The sequence below is a fragment of the Mustela nigripes genome, chromosome 4 (assembly GCF_022355385.1).
Source record: "Mustela nigripes isolate SB6536 chromosome 4, MUSNIG.SB6536, whole genome shotgun sequence".
Taxonomy (NCBI): domain Eukaryota; kingdom Metazoa; phylum Chordata; class Mammalia; order Carnivora; family Mustelidae; genus Mustela; species Mustela nigripes.
Genome location: NC_081560.1, coordinates 105,830,632 through 105,850,014, shown reverse-complemented (window position 1 = coordinate 105,850,014; position 19,383 = coordinate 105,830,632). Strand labels below are relative to the sequence as shown.

The 19,383-nt window shown below is 41.6% G+C and overlaps 1 protein-coding gene across 1 annotated transcript in view; it reads left to right on the top strand.

Annotated features, from left to right (window-relative positions):
- The first annotated feature begins 9,931 nt into the window (after nt 1–9,931).
- Nucleotides 9,932–19,383, top strand: part of POU6F2 (POU class 6 homeobox 2) — a 369,287-nt gene continuing 359,835 nt past the window's right edge. The window contains exons 1-2 of the mRNA XM_059397244.1: nt 9,932–10,162; nt 10,916–11,087. Coding sequence (XP_059253227.1) covers nt 10,922–11,087 — 166 coding nt within the window. The 5' untranslated portion in view covers nt 9,932–10,162; nt 10,916–10,921. The remainder of the gene's footprint in view (nt 10,163–10,915; nt 11,088–19,383) is intronic.

The following is a 19,383-nucleotide window of genomic DNA, read 5'->3' as shown; positions in this document are numbered from 1 at the left end:
AATATTTAGCGGGGACTTAGTATGTGCCAAGCACTGCCCTAAAATTTGGAAAGGGAGGATGTACAGGGGCAGGAGCCTACTTGTCAGCTCTGATTCCCTCCTGATTTGGGAGGAAGGTTGGGGGGATTGGCAGATGGATCATGAATCCCTTTGAAAATGTGCTGAAGACGAAGGAGTTTCTCTGTAAAAAAATGCACACGCGCTCAGTCTTTGTCCGGACAGTTGCTAGACAGAGAACAGTATATACATCTCTGATTATAACTATGCAACCGGGTCAACTGTAAGCACTTTCTGTGGATTATTTATTTAGACGCAAACCTATCTTGAGAGGCATGTATTATTATTCCCCTTTTTTCCCAGTGAAACTGTGCAGAAAGATGTGTTACGACCCTTGCCCCAGGTTCCTCGGGGAGTAGCAAGTGACGCCGGCGCTAGCACAGGCTCTTGGCCCCAGTGGCCAGTGCTGGCCTGGGGACTTGCAAGGTCCCGGTGAGGCTGACCACCGCTGCCCGGGGTGGGCCAGAGCGACGGCGTCTGTGCGGGGTAGACCAGGTGGTCCGCCGACATTGTATCATCATCTGCGGGAAAACCACCCTAGTATGTTTACAACGCTTAGAAAGATGTGGCTGATGCATTCTTTGGCCAAGTAGTGCCTACCCACATGCCACCACCAGGGGAAAGCTGTACCCTGGCTGAGTGTGGAGGGTCTGGGGTGCTAAACAGGAATTTTGACCCAACTCTGAAGGTGCTCCGAGACTGTCAGGTTTCAGAGCTGGATTTTTTAGGAATGTTAGTCTGTCAGCAGGGGGCAGAATGGATTTTTCTATTTATTTATGGAAATTTGAAACTATAGGGAACTGGGCTATTTTTTGAATCAAAAGTTTTTTCGCCCCAACTGTGTGTTCTTTGCCATTCGTGCTGGAAGAACAGAATGAAATGGATCCCCGTATTTAATGTATTATTCATTTAAGTGAGTATTTGCCTCTGAGAAAAATGATGGAGTTAGAGAATTTGTAATAAAATCTTCTTTCTAATATGCTCAGAGGGTTTGGCGACACTTGCCCCTGAATGACATGAGAGCCAATTGTGTAGGAACAGTGTTAGACTCCCCTTGGTGAGTTGGGGATTCTTATGGGGTGAACAAAGGAAATGACAGACCTAAGAGGCCCAGGCTTGGAGGGGGGGGGGCTCATCTGGGGCCACCCCAAGCTCCAACATTGGTGCCCTGCTTGGGAGATCTTATCTCTCCTGCCAGTGGTAGCTTTTCTCCTGTTCAACCTCAGTCCTGGGGGAGATGGGGGGAGGAAGCTTTCTTATTCCTTTTCAGTGTCTATATTAAATTCTTCCATTTTGTCCTGTGATAAAGTAACACAGCACACAAGATCAAACTCACATTTTTGGAAGCCGGATGCAAGTCAGTGTGTATGTGTGTGCACATATGTGTACCACATACACTTTCCTTCCTTCCTGTCTGCCTTCTTCACAGTCATTAATCAGTCATCAGTCAACCTATCAGTCAATCCAAACACATTTATTAAAAGCCTATTTTGTATCAGACACAATATTCAGAACTCTGAGACTTATTTACCTTCAAAAAACTCAAGCATCTCAGCTTGAGGCAAAGGCTTCTGGAAAAGGAAGTGATTAATCAATGGGAAACTGTCATGATTTTACTGCATCAGTGATGCGTCACAAATAGGTTAAGATGGGCAGAACGGAGACCCTTTCTCCAAGTATATTGGAAACTCCACCCAAAATGGATGAGAGGAGCCAATATGGTGGTTCAAGGCTTGGAGTGGAGGCTTTGGTTCTCCCTTGCCTCTCTTGGAGGTCCTGGAGGCCCCTCCCTAAAACCTGAGGGCTTCTCAGTTCAGTGCTCAGTTTGCACACTCTGAAACTAGAGGCAAGGTCTTTCCATTCTGTGAATTTATGGCATCATCCACTTCTGCAGAAGATTCAAATGTTTGAGATTATATGTAGTGAGTACCTCCAGAAAGAAAGCATTTTTAGGACAGAGATTGGTTGTTCTTTCTTTGTACATTCGAACCACTAAATGCCAGTTCACTTTAATCTGAGTTGTATTCTGATTCAATCCGATACCTATTTGAAGCCATCAGATTATGAAGAATGTGTGAATAGAGGGTGTGCATATGCAGTGTCAATACCGCTATGTAACACCATTACCAGAAGACCAGATCTCAAAAAGCCTGAATAGAGCTTTTATTGATGCTTTTTCGCAAAGCAGCAGAAATGGAATTGATGGCGTTATTAAGTTATCAATAGCAGTGTCTCCCTTTTTTTTCCCAGATAAGTAAGTATACATGAAGCATCAACCACACCATCATTTTAACCTCTTGGGGCCAAAAGAACTCAGAGCTATAGAGATTCAAGATGATGATCTAGATTTGTGTCTGAGTGCACTCTAGAAGTCCAGAACTCACAGACTCCCATTTGACTGATGGTTACGTTGTTATTCCAACTTAGAGATTGGTACTGATGAGCTGTTTTGTTTATTTACTTGTTTCTATTTAGATATAGTTCCATGTCTAATACTCTTATCTTTAATTGGAGTCCTCATAAATGTGTTGATAGTTAACCCTGAACAACAGAAGTATAAGCATAGTGAAAAGGAGGTGCGGCTAGGAGAAAAATAGAGCCGCTGGGTGGTGATTAATAGGGGAGGAGGAGGTTGCTTATTTGAAGTTCCACAAAAAGACAAGAGATGCTTCGACTCTGCCCATATGTACATTTAAATTAAATACCATCTTCTGACATCCAGGCAAATCAGATATTTTGCAGTCTTATTTTTCCTTTCAACATGATTGTGGCCATCTACCTTAACTAAACAAACCTGAGAGAGTGTTGGAGATTGGTGGGGCAGGAAAGAGTCTAATTTGCCTAGACCATCTTCTGAAGAGGGGACCCCATTTCACTCTGTAATGACCTGCACGCCCCTAAGACAACATTCCTCTAATTGGGGATCAATATCTAGTAGGGTGGGTTGTGCTGCAAATGGCCTTTTTACACACAGCTGTTGGGTTCTTTCTGGTGGATATGGTAGTCGGTCACGGTTACAGGTGGATGAGGGCTTGCTATGTCTCCAAAGCCTTGCCACCTGCTTAGAATGAAAATAAGCTCTGAGGCCAGATATTGCCATACATACAGACATTTATTGAGCATGCTTTTATTAGCAGATAATGCCCAATTGTTCGTTCAACCTCTCTCAAAGCTTGAAGAAGTTACAACCATCTGTCGTTTTAGGTGAACCTAGCACAGCATGCCTGGAAGTTCTCTTAAGGCAGATAAGACAAGATTTCAGAAGCAAGGTCTGTTTCTCTCACAGCATCAGGCAGCTAGAATTCTCCGAACCATAGATTGGATGTGGGACAGTTTCTAGCCTGAAACACTGAGGCAGCAGGACTTGCTAGGTTCTTCATATCCTTTGATTCCACTCAAGGAAGGGGAATGTCCCTAAAATATTTTAGCTAGGACATATATCTTGAATGTGACTAACTAAATGAAAACCCATTTCTAGCTTCCAGTAAGGCTGGTCAATAAGATCCTAATCTCACGAATATTGATATCAATTATACAAATCAGCAAAATGCAGGGTGAGGGAGTGGTGGATGGTGAATGGAGGTAACTGAATTTGGATGCCTGAGGTATCCAAGCCTGAGGTAGGGTCTTTCTGAGGAAATGGTAGCTCCCAGAGAAGGAGCATTGGTTGAGGCAGCTGACTGAAGCTAGGATGGAGCTCAGGAGTCAGAAAACCTTTCCTGTCAGAAGACAGAAAGTAAATATTTTCAGTTTTGCAGGCCACACAACAAAATGGAGGCTGCCTCCTGAGGAAGAAACATGACCTTGGAGAGGCAGCTGCCTTCCGGCGAAGGCAAGTCCTGAGGGAGGACACAGCTGTGAGCCATCTCAGCCAGCACTCGTGGCAACTGGGAGAAGATACTGCTGGTGGTGAAGGGGGTTCTGGGAGGCACACCACGGCATCCACCGCAGTGTAGACTTCTGGTGCAGCTGGACCCTGGTCTGTTGGATGCCTCAGTGTGGGAGGTGGTGTGATGGAAGGTGGTGTTTCTGTGCAATGCATCTATCTTTCTAACCATATTCATGTGCATTATCTGTGCATCACCTCACTCAAGTCTTGCAGAGTCCCCCTTGAGAATAGAAAGCCCCGTTGGTATGGAAACCAAGATGCAGACATAGTGACTCACTCGTGGTCATGCAGGTGCTTGATGCAAAACCAGAGAACATCCATGAGCTCTTGGGAAGCCTCCTTAGTGATTTACCCTCAAACCCAGCCTTTCTTTTGAAGTTTGAATGCCTGCTTGATTTGCACAGAATACTCAGCTTGTTTCTTTTGGGATGGGGTCCAATAATATCCCAGCCACACTGGGAGGTGGGGAGGTGGGGGAGATAGATTAACAGTTGGGAACCTTGGGCTGAGGACAGAAACCCAGGTTGGTATCAACATTTCACTGTGAAAATCTATTGTGAGATGAACAAGAGTGTGTTTGTGTAAGCTTTGTAATTAAATTCATTATAATGTAAATTTCTATTTATTGAATATTTGTTAAAAACGGGTTTTTCTGCTTTCTTCAAAACAATTTTTGTTCGCAGTTTAGAAGGTGACATTTAAAATGAAAGACATGGCAGTGGGTGAATTTACGGTATTTTTAGTGTTTTGATCGTTACTAATTTTCAGAATTTTCAACAATAAATATATATACTTACAACAGTAGAAAAAATATAAAAATAAACAATGGTCTTATTTCTTTTCTTTTTTTTTTTTAAAGATTTTATTTATTTATTTGACAGAGATCACAAGTAGGTAGAGAGGCAGGCAGAGAGAGAGGAGGAAGCAGGCTCCCTGCTGAGCAGAGAGCCCGATGCAGGGCTCGATTGCAGGGCTCGATCCCAGGACCCTGGGATCATGACCTGAGCTGAAGGCAGAGGCTTTAACCCACTGAGCCACCCAGGCGCCCCACAATGGTCTTATTTCTAAAAGTAAAATAGAATGTCTTTACAAATTATTATTAAAAAGAGGAAATATTGCATGGTTATAGAAATGCCTTGTAACTTTTGAAGGAACGATTCTTCAGTACGTTAACTATTTTAATGAGAACCAACTGACTTAATAATATTTGGTAATTGGCAAAAGAAAGATAAATACTGACTTCATGATCAAGATAACAAAATTCACACTTCAAGTTTTCTTTCCCAAAACCCATGAAAATCTAGTTTTATCCTCTTAATTATCTGTGATTTTGATTTTACCTCTTCTCAGCAGGAGAAATTAAATACAAAATATGGTGCTGTCTTTGCATCTTAAATGAGCTGTAGGTAAATACATCGACCTTTTTCTAAATTGAAAAGTGGTCTTCTAAGGGGGTGGGGGAAGGCCTGATACATTTTTTTTCTTTATAATGGATATAATTTTTCTATTGAATTCTAGAAATAGCTCCGTTGAGCATCACTTCACCATACTTTGGCACTTGGCAAACAAGTGAATTGTTTCCTCAGATTTGTGAAACCTGCCTGTCTTGTTTACATTTCCCTCAAAATCTTCTGATTGCTTGCTTCAGAGTTGGTTTGTATGTACATAAAAATATGCTGGACCCAGTTCAAGCTCGGTTTAGACGGGGGTGGCTGTTTCCATCACGTGGGTGCCACTGGACACGGATGCTTTGCTGAGTTAATCATCTTGCTATCTTAAGTTTCTCTGACTTCTCAAATGAGAATGATTCTGCTTACAAACACTCTTTTGGCTAAATTATTGCAGGCCTTTAGCTGAATTATCTCTTTGTTTATTGGGGGTTATTGCTGACAGCTGAGTGAAGGCCCAAACTGAATCCTCTTCCTTCATACAGTGTCCTATATCTGCTCTTCAGGTAAAGGGGGGATTACAATGGAAATATACAGGGATATCTTTTTTTTTTATTAAAAAATTGTTTTTATTTTGAGAGACAGAGAGAGAGCACGCGTGCAAGCGGGGGAGGGGCAAAGGGAGAAGGGAAATCCCAAACAGATTCCCATGCTGGGCACAGAGTTGGACATGGGGCTCAATCTCATGACCTCAAATCATGACCTGAGCTGCACAGGGACATCTGTATTTTAAAATTATATTAAAAGACATCAGGAATTAGTATACAGTGAGAATATAGACAGTTAGTATATGCTAAGTTGTATGTGACCATATAGAAATGAGCTGTAGGTAAAAGTTATTAAAGTGTGGGAAGCACCAGGCAGATGTGTACTTGCTGAAGGCTTCCGGGTAATTATTGCAGCATCATTGATAGTTAGAGTTCTAGTTTACATTAGCAGTAATGTGAATGTAAATTTAGGAGAAACTCTAAAATGAGTTTCAAGAGGCACCAGATCCAGTGGACAATGCAACAGAGATTACAAGGAGAGGTCCTTCCACGTTCAGATGATTTGGGGAAATGCCAGGGTTAAGCAGAGCTGAATTGATTTCTTTCCTGGAAGTCTCGTCTGTTGCATTTTCCATGTGGGTATGATTGCAAAACTCTTTTAAGTAGAATATTTTTGGGGACAAATGTCCTGGGGAATGCACTTTGGGAAATGCTGTTTTATTCCAACCTTTTCATTTTCCAGATGAGAGAATTGAGGGTATCGGTAGTCAAATGTTTTGCTAAGTTTCTTTAGACCACGAACCTGAATGCAAGCCTGGAAGTTTGACACTATCTGATGTCCTGTCTACTACACTGTATCATCCCATAGATTTCACACGAGCAGTGTTGGACAGAGAAGTGTTTTGTTCTTAGACTCTGCAGGGAGGAAGGCACTACGCACAACATGCTCTGGGAATCAGTTATCCAGGGTTTAATGCCCTTCAGGGTTCATAATTCAAGTTCTGGGACACCCCATGAGTTACTAAATTTATGAGCCTTAGTTTTTCATCCAGTGCCTACTGGGCAGTATTAAAAGATGAATCTACTGAAGTTCAAAATACTGCATCACCACTCACGAGCTGTGTTGGGACAAGTCACTCGGCTTTGCTGAGTCTCAGACCTGTGTCCCTCAAAGGGGGACTAATGCCTTGCACAGTTTGGGTGACATTATATACATCTGAAGTATCTCTCTTCCTTTGAGACATGGGACTGATTTTTGTTCTTTGACAGTGCTGGGATTTCAGTCATCGCTTGGTGGGTGTGATGTTGATCACAGTCCTTTCATTGTAGGACATGGCGAAACTTCTTGTTCAGATTTTGCTCATGGAAGCTGCTTCTCCTGTTCCTTCTTCTCTCAGCGTCTGGCTCTTGGGTCTCTGATGAGCCTCATGCTTTGTCATGGATTGACCTCTATTGACACCCGCCATGTCCTGTTCTTAATACCTACTTGCCACTCCTCTATATTGAATTAGTCATTCTTCCTCTATCAGGGCTGATAAAAGAATTGCAGAGAAGTCCCAGCTTCTTCGCCTGCAGTCATGACAGTTTCTGATTTTTAAGCAAGATGTCTTCGCCACTTCTATTTTTTGCCTCTCTTAGCTATTTCTGTTCCCGCAGGCTGCTGCAGAGGTCCTTGTGCATGGTACCATTGCAACTCTCTTGCATTCCCGCAAGCACCTATGTTGGTGCCTGTTGGAAGATCCTTTCTTTGCCCTGGCAGAAAGGATTTTTATGAACTGCCATCCCTTTTGGCAGGCGAAGAATGACTCCTGAGCCGAGTGCTGCTTGAAAGAGGCACTCCTGCATCACTTATGACTGTGCTCAGTGGTTACTGCTTGTGACACATTTTCAAATGGACCCCCCACTGGCTGCAGCTGTGATTAAAAGCTGTCTGCTCTCTGCCTCACTGGGGGTTTGCTGTTTAACCATGTCATGCACATATAGATGTGGGCTACAGCTGCATCACGGAAAACGTAGAGTGTTTTGTAAGATGAAAAATCAAATGAGTACCTGGTTGACAAACTCCTGAATTTCCTAAGCTCAAGTCCCCGAGAGGCACTAGTTGGGAACCGAGCCATGTATGAGGTACATAAAAGTAATTTAAGGAAGAAGAGCTAATGGTCAGTGAACACATACCATCCGCCAGCACATGCTTTGCGCACATCAGCCAGACTGAACGCCTTCAAGATTTAAGTGCACTTGAACTTAGCAGCTGCATTTCGGCTCCTCTGCGTGCTTCAGAATTTAGTTTGACCATTCACAGATAAAACAAAAAGGAAATATTCTTTGTTTTGGGGAAGACTACCCAGATATTCTCCGATACCGTGTTTGGTTGATTCTGGGGTTTGAGTGCCATTCTAAACATACGTTTCCCATGAATGCTTTCTTAAAAAAAAAAAAAAATGCCGAAATGAGCCATGTGGCCTTAGAGATAGGGTGTCTCAAAGGCACAGATCACAACCCTTCCTCTAGATTAGACAGACTGAGTATTCAGCCTTTTGTGAAGTAAAAATGTCCTGGAATTTAAACCTGGGCTCTTTACTTTAGGTGAGGAGTACACTTAACCAAAAGCGGGAGGCAAAGCCATGTTCCCTTTCCTCCCCATCCTGCTCCAGGAACTGACTCAGAAGAATCCAAACACATTCCCCTAGCTGCCTAGGAAAGAAATTGGGGGTGGGGAGAATTTGAGAATTTTGAGTCTCCTTTCCCCTGCCCCTGCATTCCTCCACTCCTGAGAGTCAAGCACTCCCCATCTCAGTGACCAAACACAGTCAATGAAATGCTAATCTATCACCAGCAAATTCAGGCTGACAATACCGAGAATCGACCACATTGATGACATTGATTATATTTCAAATATTTACAATATGGTGAGACAAGCCTAATTTATTTTCTAAAGAGTTCAAGGTAGGTATCACCGATCCAGAGGGGGGAAACAATGGAGAAATGTTTGTGGTTGCTATCTGCAATCATCTGATGCTGACAGAGAGTAGTATTTTATTTAGTAATTAACAGTGTAAAGGGGAGAGGAGCTGTCATGTTGGTTCTTAAGCCGGGGAATGTGATGAAAGATGATATCTACGATCTCATCCTTTCCACTTGTTTAGGATTGTCAGGATGAGAAATGTCAGCATTATGAAAGCCCGGCTCTGCTCTTGATATGATAAAACCCTTCAAAAGCCAGTCTTTCTCTCCCTCGTCCCCCTCCTTTCCCTCTCTCTCTCTCTCTGCACTTGCTTTTTTATTTATCCTGTTTTGTTAGATGGCAGAAATATAATTCTTTTCTTTCTTCCTATTATAAGCCACCATTTTTGTTTTATTATATGTTTCACAACCCCTAATGCCCCACTGAAAATTACCTTGTTAAATGACAGTGTTTCGAAGCCATGAATCCTTTCCACCATTCCCTCAGAGGTTTGAAACAGTCAACAGACTGTAAAGAATAAATAATAAAAAAGTATTGATTATTTTGATGACTGTGAGATTCAATTAAGTATTAATTTTGCCCTCCAGTGGACCTATCAAGGTATTCAAAAGGGAGGATTCGGCTCAGCTAAATGCGTGCTGAGTGCCTCAGCCTTAAATAGGGAGAAAATGTGTTTACCTACAGTATTTGAAGAAGAAGTGCATTGATGCACAGAGTCCAATATTAAGTGCTGTGCACATTAAGCCCTGGTGACAGTGACATTGTTTTCAGTGGTATGAGTATTGACTAAAGAAGTGCATTTGATGACAGCTTAAACTATTTGTATTGATTAACATTTTCATAGATTATCATGTGTCATATCAAATTCACTTTTCAGGCATGAATACATTAAAAAAAAAAATAACCACAGGCATACCGGGACCAATATAAGGATGGGACAAGAGAGCCTGCCGCCCCACCTGCTCCTTTGCTGGTCACCTGTTTCCTGCTCAGGAACCACTTAGGCATGAACTTGGCAATAAATAGCTCCCAGATAACGCAAAAAGGGCACTTCTTGCTTTCCTTTGCCTTCTGCAGCGGCGTTTGTGCCCAAACAGTATCATGCATCTTAGTTGGCAAATGGAAGAGCCGGCTCTCCTTGGGAAATATTTCTGATCCCAAGACGCCCTCCTAATGAGCTGAAGATAAAGCAGATTCAAATTATTGGGAAGAGGGGGGAGGCTTGCCTTTTTTGGAGGTGATTTTTTTTGCTTTCTTTTTCTCTCATGCTCGGGGCGTACGATGCTCTGGGTTTCGGGATTATTGAACACAGTTTGTAAGTATTTTTCCAATTCCTTAAAAAAATTTTTTTAAACCAATTTTCATCTGTTTTGCTGTGTATTGTTTGGTTTAACATGTTCATTGGCTTCGGGGTTAGCTTCAGTCCCAAATCTGGGAACAGCAAGTCAACTTCTAAGGGTGCTGATGGAATTTACATGAGAAATCTCTTTTATTCCATTGAAAGCCTTTTGAGGACTCTTTTCTCCCTATCTCTTTGCTCTGCTCTGGGGATAGGGTTTAATTGCTTCTCCCCCAGGGAGAGTGCTTCTTAAAATAGCCCCTGGTTCCTCCATAGGGTGCTCCTTCCTTTTGAGTGTGTTGCTGAAGTACAAACCCAGCACTTTCTTTTTTCTTACTGCATTAAAGACTGAACAAGGTGTAAAAACATTCGTACAAAAAAGCACATCCCACAATTAAAGCTGTGTTGGTTAGGTGGCTTTCAAAGAAGTTTTTTTTTCTTTTTTTTTTCCCCCTTCTTCTTCCCTCCGAAGCTTCCTGAATCTCTCACATGCTAGCGGAGCTTTAATAGGGTGGGGAGTAATGGAGAACTCCTCGGATCTGTAATAGCTCTTCACTTGACTGCAGCCGGCAATAACAGCGGGAGCAGCCAGAGATAAGAGAGAGAGGAGAGAGGGAGAGTGTGTGTGTGGAAGAGAGAGAGAGAGGAGAGAGGGAGAGGGAGAGAGGACACGCACACTAAAGCTGCCACTTTTTTTTTCCTCCCCTTCACTCTTTTCCCCCATCCTAGGATCCAATGATAGCTGGACAAGTCAGTAAGCCCTCGCTGTCAGCGCGGAGTGAAATGAATGCGGAGTTGAGAGGTGAGGACAAGGCTGCTACTTCAGACAGCGAGCTGAATGAGCCCCTGCTTGCGCCTGTGGAATCAAATGACAGCGAGGACACTCCCAGCAAGCTCTTCGGTAAGTCTGTCTAGGTATTTCATTTCAGCCCTACCATGTTGTCCGGAAGAGCAATCCACCCCCCCCACCACCACCACCTTTTCCCTGTTGTTCATTCAATTTTCTTGTAAGTGCTAAAGAGGAGCGTTGCATCTTGGAGGGGCCGAGCCACCGGAGCCCATTCCGAGCGGCTGGCAGGATGTCCTCCAAACTTTTCCCAGCAAGGAACTTCCTCGCTGCTCCTTGGGGCTTGCCAGATACTGCCATAGTCCCCGGGTTAGAAATTAAAAAAAAAAAAAGGAAAAGACGAAGAAGATGAAAATGGTAATAATAATCAGGAAATCAGTTCCATTGTGAGAATTGGTTAACATTTATTGAATAAATATTGACTCGGTTTCGGGTTGCTTCGCAGCCTTTTGTTAAGGGGAAGGAGAGTTAAGAGTTATTATCTGTAGTCAAAAGATGAAAGAGGGAACTGGGAAATATCAATACAAGTCTCTGTGTGCCAGGTAAACAAAGGTGGCTACGGGAATTGCTCAGAGAAATAACATTTTTGTGATCACGGTTGGAGTGGGTATGTCTCCTTCTAGCAGGGGACCGAGGGAAGAGAAGAGGTCCTTTGCAGCCCTCCTCTGCCCATCTTCCCTTGACCAGGTGTTTACAGGCTCTTCCTAAACGTGCAGGCAGCCCAGGACCTTTCAGGAATCTTTGTTCCGTAAACAAAACAAGAGCGAGCAGAGTGCCACTCCAGCAAAGACATCTGTCATTCAAACAGATGACACTCTGTAAGCCAACTCAAGCAACTGTGATCTCTAATCAGAAAGGGGAGCGGGCTGTTGAGGCGCGTGACCGAGTGATGGATGGCAAGAGATGTCTGGGCTGGAGAAGCACTTTGTGGGATAGAGTGACAGTGGGTTTTCAGAAACCTTGCTCCTGAAACACTTGCTTTTAATTATTTTCCAGTGTTTGTATACTCAAAACACTGAATATGTGTATGTACCTACTAACCTGCTTATATCGATTTATATTAACCTGATATATACCTGATTTTATAGATAGAGGGATAGATAAATAGAGATACATGTATACTAAGCAGAGCACTGCTGGGTCTCAGGTTAAAAACACAGCCGTGTGCCTGAATGTCAAAGAGAAACAACACCGTTGCATAGACGGCTTTGTTGAGAAAGTCGTTAATTCAGCTAAAAAAAAAAAAAATCCTTAATTTTTTTTTTTCTTTAGCCTCTAGGAAGAAAGCAGTTTCGGTGTTCAGCAACTCTAGGCCAGCTTCAACAGAGGAGCTTTTCTTTGATTTGAAATGCTCACTCAGTCAAACACGAGAGGGGTGTTGCTGAGAAACTTTCTGTTTCAGATTTTCTATTGGTAAAATATAGCTTTACAGTTCAGAGTAGAATAGATCTCAGTTTCAAGAAATTCTTGTCGAACTACATTTTTTCAAAAAGCAGCAATTCCACCTGCCACATTGATTTTTTTTTCTTTTCTACACATAGGCATTAAGGTTTTAGCATTTGCCCTCTAAAGGAATATCTTGTTGTAGTTTCAGTTTTTATGTGTGTAGGGAGAGTCATGTCCTAGAACACTCATTTCCTTTCAGGGGATTAGGGAGAAAAGTCAGATAAAATTATAAATTACAGAAAGGCAAAGCTACGCTCCAGTCTTTCTGATGTTGGGGATGCTAATACTAAGCATTTTGACTTTTAAAAAGTAATCAACTGCGAATTCAACAGAACTGTGGATAGTGGGTTACTTCCTCCTAAACTTTGCATGCATTTTAAAAAAGTAAATACATTTTGGAGACTTTCACTTATAACCCCAACTTGTTTTGTTTTGTTTTGTTTTGTTTTTCCTTCAAGTAAACCAATAGAAGGATGATTCATTTGGCTTCTCAATATTTGTTTAGATTTCCAGCTTTTGAAAATTGTTATAGATCTGTTATTTTACATGGGGAGGGAAATAAACTTAAAATTTTTTTTTAAAAACCCGAAGAGAGTCAAAGAGGTTTGAATGAAAAGTTCATTGAAAATATAATCAGAAGTGGAATATTTACAGGGTAGAAATCATGGTGGGTGTTCAAAGCACTCATCCTCACTTTAAAATTCCCAACTTCTGAATTTGTGAGAGGGCACCAGGTAAAATCTCCATCTTACATCTATAGTCCTTATAGAGTCACTTAATTTTATTTGGTCTCTAGAGTGCTTTTTGAACACAGTGTGACTATTTTCCAGTTTCCAGTTCGGTAAAGAAGCAACCAGTAGGTTAGCAGTTTTGAAAACTGCTGGAGAGGTTGGGAGACAGAGGGACTAGAAGGTCCACTGAAGGAAGCACACCCAATGTTCCCTGAGGCTTCTTGAGCTTTTTATTGTGTTCTATGCTGTTAATATCACTGAGACTTAGCCTTAGAAATCCCAGCTTGTGTAACTGACTTAAACTTTTTAGAATAATTCTCTCCCAGGATTTTGATCAACTTTGGCTGCCCTTAACGAGTGACCATTGAATGGACCATCGTTTTATTTGACATGAATACACTCAAGTGGTTCTGTTCTTATCCGTGGTTTTCATGATCCTCTTAGCCTGACAATGAAGAAGTACATTTTTTCCCGAATAACTGAGAGCATCCAGGTTTAGCTCTCAACCGTGATTTCCTAACACACTCCCTCAAACAGTCACCCTCATGGTATGCGTATTGCGTTCTTGAAAACCCTGCTTCCCATAAGGAAAGGAGCAGATTAAGACAAACTGTGACATTGATGTTCCACTTTTGTGGAGAGACATTTAACAACAACAGGAGGCAAGAAGAGCTCAGTTTGGTTTTTTGTTTGTTTTTTAGTTTTAGTTTTTTTGTTTGTTTGTTTGTTTTGTACTGTACCTGAAATTTCAGTATTGATGGATTTCTTTGGTACTTATTCCCCCTTCTGTGCCTCATTGAAATCAGCAGCCCAGAGCACAAGCCTGTTTCTGTCACAGTATGGGCACCTTCAGCCCAAAACTGTAGCAGAAAGGCTAATACGGATGCCCTCTATGGATAAACAAAGGAAATTCCAGGAACCGGTGGGTCTTTTATGCCTCTCCTGAAATTGCACCTCTGCTCTTAACAGCATGGAAAGGGAAACACAGTGTCCAGGATGTTTCCGTGCCCGGTGCAGCTCAGAATACCGGAAGGAGAAAATCAGAAGCCATATGCCAGCCTCAGTAGAAAGTTCAGAAAAGGGCCCTTGTGTTTATGAATTAATTACATCAGAGGTAACATTTTGCTTAACTTGAACAGCTATGAAGACTCAAGTACACTTAGGAGAGCTGAATCCACGTTTCATTGAGAAACGCGTAGGGAGGTAGTTCTCTGTGATATCATTAAGTGGTATGTTATTTATTCTTGGAAAGCCTGTGAAATAACCGTCTCCTTCTTTTTGGTCCGTGACTGTATTCTGCTGAGCTCTGAGCTGTAGGAAATAGTATGGAGGAAAAGAGACTTGTGTGTCGATGGTGTGTGTGTGTGGGGGGGGTGCTAAGGGAGAATGGGGCTCCCCATCTCCCTGGGTTTCCGTTGCAGGATCGAATGAGAGATGGCGCACAGGGCCAGCCATTTAATATGTGACCAGTGATGTACATATTCGAAACCATTCTCAGAAATGGCCTTTGGCAAAGGATCTCAAAAGGAAGAGGTTGCTGTGTTTCTTGGGTGACATTTATGCCCCCGTCTAAATGTGGTGCTTCGTTTTTAGTCATGCTCATCAAGAATTCAGTGGTCCCCATTCCGTCAAGTTGGATGCTAAAATTCAAATGGTGGAGCATCAACAACTTCATCGGAAAGATGGCCACAGGAAGGATAAAAGTAATATATATCCCCAGAAAAATATCTGTACTAAAGTTTTCCCATGCAGTCTTGGCTGGAGAAGCGAGAGCGCATAAAACAGGCCCTAAATATTTTCTCCCAGATATATTTGAAATTTGAAAGATGATTTATTAACTGTGCTCCTCCTGGGAGTAGTTTTATTGTTTCAAGATAAACCTCATGATTGCTTTTCTTAAAGTCGCAACGACCTCGGGTGGCTGGGCCCCTGTCTTGCTCCGCTGCTCGTTTGTACCCCACTGTCCGTGAACTGGGCACACGGCTCCAAAGCCCTGAGCTGAGATGTAAACAGAAAAAACATTTACACATATTGGAGCCGAGGTAAAGAGGGATGCTTAGTTTTCTGTCATGCTGCTGTGTTTTTTCTGTGTTAAGAGAAATTGCATATAAGGATACGTGCAGGCGTGGGTGTTTTCAGTATCATTTACCTGTGAACTTTCAGATAAGGGTTGAAAGTTGGGTCAGTGATTCTTCCTGGCTGGAAAATGTCCCATCTATAGGGTTTTTCTTTTTCCCTTCCTTTCTGTTATCTTTCTCATAAAAACATGCTTTATAAGATTGTTTTTTTAATTGCCAGTCAGTTTGACTTGATTAGAATTTATGGCAGTGGAGTCCTTTTCAATGACAAAGGGATAAAGGATTAAATTGTCTTGTCACCCCTTGAGACAGTGGTCCCTGCAGGTCAGCATGGAGGTCACTGGTGGGGCATTATGGGGGGGGGGGGGGGGGGGGGTGGGGGGGGGGGGGGTGTGGGGGGGGGGGGGGGGCTGCTCTTTGTGGCCAGGCTGCCTATGATGGTATCACTGTATGACTTTATTGAAACCTCTCTCTCAAGGTTCCAATGTCTTGGATATTTATAATATTCTGATGAAATATGCTGGGGCCAGTAACCAGGACGTCTGGCTGAAGCCCAAGAAGGATTTAGCTGGCAGGTGATGGGGAATATTCCCTAGAGAAATAAATTTATTTACCTTATGCATTGTACTTCTATATTTTTATGAGTTTTGATAGTCTTTTAATGGAAAATGTACACTATTTTTTCACTGAAGAAAGTGTATGTTGCTTGGGAAATATCAAAGAACTCTACTTTTAACTAAATAATTTGGAGAATAGATTCTATGCCCAAATAGCTATTTAAAAGAAACCAATGGAAACCTATATTTGTGTAAGTAAATGAGATGCATGATAAAGTATTTGTCGAACCTATTGTTTAATAGGCAAACAAACCCTTATGGTGTTTTTCTCTGACTACTGAGGGGGAAATGCACATTCAGATACATTCCTGAACATTTAGGGCAACCTAACGCACCTAGGTATTTCTTTTAAAAAAAATCCACTCTGTGTATAGACAGACTTAGTTTTAGTGTTCCTCCCCAACCCCTCCGAAAACCATTGTGATACTACCTTGATAAGTAAATCCACTTGAAATAGGGTTAATGTGTGCATTTTGAAATACAAATAAATCATTGGCACTAGCACGGATGTTCAAACTTTTCACCATATTTGTTGGTTGAGCCATGCTCATTTCTAAGTGACACTTGAATGGACGTGGTACGTAACACGAGATTCAGTGGGGACTCTCTTAGTGTCTCCCTTTTCTGTTTCTGCCGAGCCTGGGGTGCTCAGGTCAGACATCTGTTTATGGAATAAAGTTCGATACTGCAAGTGTCTGAAGATGTTGTCCGTGCTAACACATTAGCAAACTAAAATGCTGGCATGGTTTTACGTTTTTCTTCTACCTTGGTGGCCACAATTCTTCTATTTTGTTGTCATTGAGTTAAACGGTCCTATATAGGATTGGAAATAAGACAAAGTATTAGAAATTACATTGATCTGCATCATTCCTCCCTTTAAAGGCGTTCATTTTCATCTTTTTAGCATCTTGGATGTTTCTGACTTAAAGGTTACGGGGCACAGGAGAGGTTTTATCGTTCACCCAGCTCAGTTTATGTCATAATTAATAAATAGAGGTGCATTCCAGATTCAAGCTCCCAAGGCTCGGCCCTTAAGTAGATTGCCTTCTTTCTCAATTACCCGATTTAATTATAGAGATCACATTCTTCTTGTAAGAACTGGCCAAATAAAAATTTCCCTCACTTGAGAAATGAGACTTAAGTGACTATATCAAGTGCACCTTGCTTGCTCTTAGACAGTAAACAAATAATTTGCGAGAAGACTGGTACTTCCTTTGATTGGTGATCTTGCTGGCTTATGTTTGGGGATTAATAATACATCAGATACCCACACATTAAAAAGAAAGTGGATGTGAAGGAGGAAAGAGGAAGGGTGCTGCTCTGCTGTTGGGCTCCTGATTATTCCCAGGCCTTCCCTGGGTGCTGAGACCAGCTGAGGAGCAGTCATGTTTGCCCAAATATGCACCTGGCTCCACTTACCATGTTTCTTGATTTTCTTATGCTAAAGAAAAAGATAGCAAAGTGTTTATACCAAACTGGCACCCTGTCAGGGGGCAATCTGTGTAAAGTTTCCTGCTGTCAGGTTAATAAATTTTTAAAAAATATCCAAAGGCAGAGGTAGCGAGAGAGAGAGTTCCTAGTAACAGTTGCCATTCTGCAGCATGGCTCTGGAATTTTCTTGTTTGTTGTCTTCCGAGGGTCTCTACTTCGTTGGTGTTTTTGTTCAGCTTTCCTTTTATTAATGACATTTCGGTCTTACGTTTAAAATGTTTATCCTTTAAAATTTCAAATGTCTTTTTTTTTTTTTTTTTAAAGAGGGAAGTGAGTGAGCGTAATTTGTTGCAAGCTGGTGTTTACAGTGGGGCATGTCCCTTCGTGCTATGAGCTGGGCGGTGTTCTGCGTCTGTCAACACTGACTGGACTTCTCTTTGGAAAGACCATAGTAATATTTATATTAAAATTTGTTCAGAAGGAGTATTTGGGCTTTGGCAGTATGGGGGCTTCTGAGGATGCCTGTTTATTACGCATGTGGACTTGACTCAGCCTTTTCCATGTGAACTCCCACCTCCTGACTCCCAGAGTCAGATTTTATAAAAATATGAAACAAGTGCAGACTGGTTGGGTAACAGCTCTGCCTCTGTTGTGATACTACTGTGAACTATCAAAAATCGACTCAGCCATTTTAATGCGAACACAGAGGTCAGCAAGAACAATACTGACTCTCTTTTGGTTGAAGTCTGTCATTCTCAGAGAAATGGGGAAAAAAAAGTTGTTTTGTTAGGTATTCAAAGATCATTTTTAAAAGCCACCTAATAAAGATGCGTAGCTTTTGACACCTCTTTGTAATAGTTAGCTGCTACTTTTTGAACATCCTGGTATGTTATATGAATGTCTTTATTTTATTTGAGAATTTAAAAGAAAAATCCAGCCTCAAATGGCTCTTACCGTCTTTCCTTTGAAAGTGCTACATGTGGTGAGAATATATTGGTTTTTATTTTCATTAAAAAATTAGCCACCTGGAACAACAGAACTAATGCAATCTAAGTCACTTTTCTTAGAGGACTGCACTGCCCTCAAAATGAATTGAAAATATAGGGGAAGCGATCACATTACAGTGAAGGAATTAAATGATAGCATTGCACAGAAAGTAAATGCTTAAGTCTCCTTCCATCCTGAAGTTCATTGGAAAGTGGGATTCTGTGATGAAACTTGCCTTCATTGAGATGGTGAAAAAATGTTCTTGGTAATGAACTACAGCAAAACCTGCTCATTGAGCCTGAGGACGAGGTACACTATTAAGGGATTTTTAGGGCACTCAGAATGTGCCAGCGGTAGCCACCATGAAAAGATTTCACAATCTCGGGAATGTATTTGTCCTCCTCTGTGCTGTTTGGCATTTCTCAGTGTTACATCTTTTTCTGAAATAATGTTTTTTAGGTGATTGTGCTTTCCAAATCTCTTGCGTTACTTTGATTTCTTCCTATTAATGAGGAGAAATGGTGATACAAGTTTGTGAAATCCAAGAAACTCATATTTTAAGACTAATATTAGCCTAGTATTTTAGAAGAACAATGCACGTTTTCTGTTTTATCACTTCCATACTTTGTTTCCCTGTTTTCTTTCTTCAACACCGTGAATACATAGTGAATTAATGCAGTGCTATGCATGTAAAACGTGGGTGTGTCTGTGTGTGTTCTATGTGTATGTGTGTCTATAGCGTATTCTCCGTATTTTCTCTTGTGTTCATGTGATACTTCAGATTTGTCTTACTCACTTTGTCATAGGCATGTCTTTATCATGAAATTAATAAAGCCTAATTTGTAATAATAGGCTTTTTTTTTTTTTTAGTTCACACGATCAATTAAATGTGCTTCTTCTGTACCTATGAACTCTCAAAGACATAGTTTCCAGGTAAAATTATCAAAATGAATAGTTTACCAATAAAGGACAACTAATCATATTATATAGTATTGCTTTGGGCATAGTTGGGCTAGTATCCAAGCTCTAGTGTCTTGTTTGAAGCTGCTCTTTACTAAGC